Genomic DNA, 4,856 nt, shown 5'->3' with positions numbered 1-4,856 from the left:
CGCGAGTTAGCAGGATTCACAGGGCTGGTACCTGGCGCTCGCGGCTGCTGTCTGCGGTGGCTGCCCTCCCGTGACCCCTTACTGCCAAGGGCCTAGCCGTTTTTAGGTTGACACACTGCAAAATACCAGCTGTCAAACCGGGAATGGCACGCGCAGCGCTTTTCCCTGGGTCTTGGGCAGGGGCTTGTTTTTGGAGGCACAGTCGCCTCATTTGCCCTAATAGGATCTCTAGTCTCAAAGGCTTCGTGGTTTGCTCAGTTGCATAGCTGGAAACCGGGAGAAGAGGACGTGCATCCCCTCTGTCCTAGACTGGTTGACAAACTTTGCTTGCACCCACTTTTAAAAAAGCACTTAGTAAAGGAAGTTGAAAATCACAATAACTGCCCCGCATCTGCAAAGTTGGCTCACACTGCTCAGAAACACCATCTGCATTTTTTTGCTCTTTTTGTTCTAAAACACGAAGAAACCTTCTATCAGATTCTTTTGTATTTACCACCTGGTGTGCCTTCCCCTTGGCTAGCCCAAAATCCTCTAAACTGTCTTTATCCACCTTACCATATTATAGTACTCAAAGCACAAACCTTTCCAAGGAGATCTTATAGCTTCCTCCTTCATTCTTCAGGTGGAAAAGGGTATGAAGGTTGGGAGCGATTTTTAAGAGCCTGGAGGTAGAGCCAGTGAGGGCCTTGTGCCTGAAGCTCTGAGATGACAAGGGAGCACCAGCCAGAGGCCACAGTCCCTGTTCTGTTAGGAATCCCAGTTTATATAAGGGAATTTACATACAGGAAGGGAGCAAGCTACAAAGTTCAACACTGGGCCATCTATTCCTCCCCCCCCTTGCAACATCCTCCAGAAAATTACAGTCTTCAGTGTCCTAGGTTTCTTACATCCCCAGCAAGACACACAAGAAATGTAACTTAGCTGATTATCATCACAAGTCAGTCCAGAAAAAAAATTCAAAACACATGCGCAGGGTTCGTATTCTCAACGGAGCTCTGCAGCATGCATGCCAGGAAGGACATGGAATTCAAGTTAGAGGGGCTCTGACTGGAGCAGAGAAGAGGCATAACCATATATTTGTGGTCGGGACAGAAAAGGAACTGTCTAATGTGCCCCCTTCCTCCCCCTGCCCGGCTGTGTAGCACTCGGAGACGGATGGCCTGTTAAACTTATCATTTCAAGGAGAGAATCAAGTTGTTGAGACTGGTTTTTTTTTCCAACCGGATACCTGATGGGTGGAGCTGGCGCCCCCTGTTCTGTCCCAGCAACCTACTAAGACTTCCGAACAGGAAGGCGACACACGGCAGAGGGGGAGGGGAGGAACAGTGTGCGACGCGCGGGTTAACGCAGCACCGGCTTTCGGTTGCCCTGTGGCAGCTTATCAAACACTTGATCTGTGCTTCCTTCCTGTCGCCAGCCTCTTTCTTTGGTCTAGATAGTCCTCCTCGCGGGAGGGATCCGGCCCCTGCCTTCTTCCTCCCTGGTGGTGAAGTGGCCGGGTGCCTCCGCCAGCCGAAAAAAAAAAAAACAAAAAAAACGTAATCTAGAGGGCGATCGTGTTCTCTGGGAGAACCACTCTGGGACGCACGATTCCCCGCTCTTCTCTCCGGAGCTCTTATCAGTCCCGGATAATTTCCTTGCAACCCCTGTGCGGGCACAGAAAACATAGATGCCTTGAGAGAACACCGGCTAATTGCATCCCAACTCGCCTGAGCCTATCGTCTGCCACGTGGTGCCCCGCTGGGGGGACTGCATCAAAACGAGTGAAATGGGCCAGGGGATTTAGCTCAGTGGTTCCGTGCCTGCCTTACAAGCTCAAGGACCCGAGTTCGATCTAAACTTTGCACTGAGACAAAACATTTTCCGGTGCATGTTTTTATTTTGCTTTTGTTTTTCTGCTGCAGCACTGCGGATTGAACCCAGGGCCCTCACTCGGAGATACATCCCAAACCCATTTTTTTATTTTTTATTTTGAAACAGGGTGTCGCTAAATTGCCCAGGCTGGGCTGGTACTTGTTGATCTCTTGCCTCAGCCTCCCAGAGTGCTGGGATTACAAACTATGCCACCATGCATGTGTATGTGTATTTTAAGACTTCAGAAAATTGACTTTTTGCTTCTTTTTTTTTTTTTATCTTAGTGATGGGCTATGAATACTAAAACCTGAAAGCTTTACTGAAATGTGATTTTTATTCAATATAAAAGCTTATAAATTAGTATTTCTAAATACTTTCATAAGGACTTACACTCCTTCACTGTGTCAGCTGCGTTAGTCATGAATACCTGAATATAATACTTTCCACTATCGACAGGGCAACCCGTTGCTTTGTATTTCTCAGAGTACCAGAAATGATGAACAATCTTGGGCCCAGCTTAGCTTAGCTTTCCATGTTTGGATTCATTGGTTGGTGCATACAGAAATGCTTCTCTGAAACATCCTAAATGAAAGTACACAGAAACACTAATACACAAAATGATTATTCTAAACAAATGAATGCAGTTTTTGCTGGAGGCTGTCACCAAGTCCATGTCTTTTTTTTTTTTTAAGAGTATGCATCAAGTAGAAAATGATGACAATCAAGATTATTCATGATAACTATTATGGACAAGTAACTAGCAATGGTGAGTATTTAAGAATGTCTATAGTGATCATTACCTTTTATATTCATAATTGTCAAAATTGACATGAAGAAAAATTGGTACAGCAGATAAATAAGAGAAGAACAGATTATCCATAATAATAGTGCTAAGGGTTATTAAAACCCACAAAACCACATGCTTTATTTACTGAAGGGCTTTTTAGATGCTTTTTCCCCCCCAAGACAAGGCGATAACACCAATGTTCTATTCCTTCTAGAAAGGGAGGCCCTAGGAAAGTTGATGACAGAGTCAGGCATGGTTTTGTAATACATTTTTTTTTAATGTTTAGCAGGGCAGACAGTGGTGGAAGCCAGTGGGAGCTCTTGACATGCAGGAATGAGGAATAGGTGGAGAGCAAGAAGCCAGTGAGTCTGCAAAAGCCTGGAAACTCACTGTGACTGTGTCTTCTGACCGTTGACCATGTCTGATTGAACATAATGCAATGAACACCAAATAAAATCTTTTTAAAAGTATTCACTGGAAAACAATATAAAGGGTAAGGAATAGTATATATTGCACAGTTTTGTACTTGGCTCTGGGGATTTACCTGGAAAATTATGTCTGGGATACTTTCTATATAATTATGAAAAATGATACATACAATAGCCTGGCTAGAAGAGGAAATTGGAAAAAATCCGTAAATCAAAATTCAATATTGTTGGTGACTTTGTAACTGAAAGAGGACGATGGCCTTACTGAAAACCTTATTATTGCCGGTATGGCGTGGTGGTTGGGCCTTTGCATTTTAAAAGGCCATTTGTCAACTGAGAGAGATTCAGTTGTAGTGATAAAATGTCAAGCACTCTGAGGATAAGCAGGTCACAGAATGTTGGGTGAGAAACCTCCCCACTCTCTGACCCTGTGTCTCCTCTTGCCTTCACCCCATCCAGGTGAACCCCCTTTGCATCCACTTCCCTTTCGCCCCGTAGCCCAGCCTGGGGCGCTGGTGCGCAGGACTTAACTTCTTCGCAGGCTAAGCCCTTCTTGAGAGACACGTGTGAAAGTCGGAACCCGTGGAGACAGTATAGAGGGTTCCCTGTCACCCTCACTTCATTTACTAAGTGCCAATAGTAAATACAAAGTCTGGATTTCTGGTGGATGTCTTTTGTCAAACTAAAGTAAAACCTGAAAGCTTTAACTGGCTTAGTGTAAGCCACTCTCCAAGGCTTTCCCATTTCTGATCCTATAATCAAACTAGGAAGAAGCAGTAGTGGTCAGGCCATACTTCGGGAAAGTTACCTATCAACTCTACTACAAATTGCAGCGATAAAAGATAAAAGTAACAGTAACCAACAGTGGAAAGACCAGCAGGACGAATGACATTTTAATGTGTATCGGTTGAATGAGCTTTCTTTTGACCTTAACCCTGAATGTAAACTACATAGCCCTCTTCTTCCCAGTACAAGGGATTGCAGGGTTTTACACAGGCTAGACAAGCACTCTACATCTGAGCTACATCCCCAGCCTTTTTATTGTTATTATTTATTTAGTTATTTATTTTGGAGACAGGGTCTCACTGTGTTGTTCAGGCTGGCCTTGAACTCACAGCAATCCTCCTGTCTCAGCCTCTGGAGTGCTGGGATTACCAGTGTGTGCCACTCTGCCCAGCTTTTATTTATTTATTTATTTTGGTTTTTTGAGACAGGGTCTCACTATGTAGTTGAGACTAACCTGGAATTCACTATGTTGCCCAGGCTGGTCTCGAACTCACAGTGATCCTCCTGCCTCAGCCTCCCAACTGCTGGGATTACAGGCGTGAGCCACCACGCCCGGCTACAGCTTTTATTTTTTTAATTATAAAACAAAGTCTCACTAAAGTGCCTCTTCATCTTGCACTCTTCCTGCCTCCACCTAAGTGGCCAGGGTCACAGGCGTGTGCTGCCTCGCCCAGTGTACATATCTTCCCATGTCACTCGCACAGCACACTCAGGAGTGTCAGCCACATGTTAATCGAAGGACTCTGTATCATACACTGTACTCAGATATCATGGAGGCCTGCGGACCCTTGTCATAGTCTACCATCGAGTAGGAACACATAAATTGTGAAAAAATGTGATCTCATGTAGAAAATAGAATGTGGCTCTTGTCCACATCTGCCTTACCCATCTCACAACTACAAACCGAACACCTCCCACGAGACAAAGGGCTCCAAAGAGCTAGGGCAATACATAGGAGTGTTGTGACTAAAGGCCACGCACAGCACAGCCCACTTGTTCCT

General features: G+C 45.0%; 1 protein-coding gene across 1 annotated transcript in view; it reads right to left on the bottom strand.

Annotated features, from left to right (window-relative positions):
* LOC104863867 (serine/threonine-protein kinase Sgk1) overlaps nucleotides 1–727 on the bottom strand; it is a 6,996-nt gene extending 6,269 nt beyond the window's left edge. The window contains exon 1 of the mRNA XM_010626534.2: nucleotides 582–727. Within this exon, the coding sequence (XP_010624836.1) occupies nucleotides 582–615 (34 nt within the window). The 5' untranslated portion in view covers nucleotides 616–727. The remainder of the gene's footprint in view (nucleotides 1–581) is intronic.
* Nucleotides 728–4,856: the final 4,129 nt, after the last annotated feature.

This window comes from Fukomys damarensis, unplaced genomic scaffold, assembly GCF_012274545.1.
Source record: "Fukomys damarensis isolate Sample0158 unplaced genomic scaffold, DMR_v1.0_HiC HiC_scaffold_14, whole genome shotgun sequence".
Lineage (NCBI taxonomy): Eukaryota > Metazoa > Chordata > Mammalia > Rodentia > Bathyergidae > Fukomys > Fukomys damarensis.
Note: the sequence above shows the minus strand (reverse complement) of the source record. Positions and strands in the feature narration are given on the sequence as shown.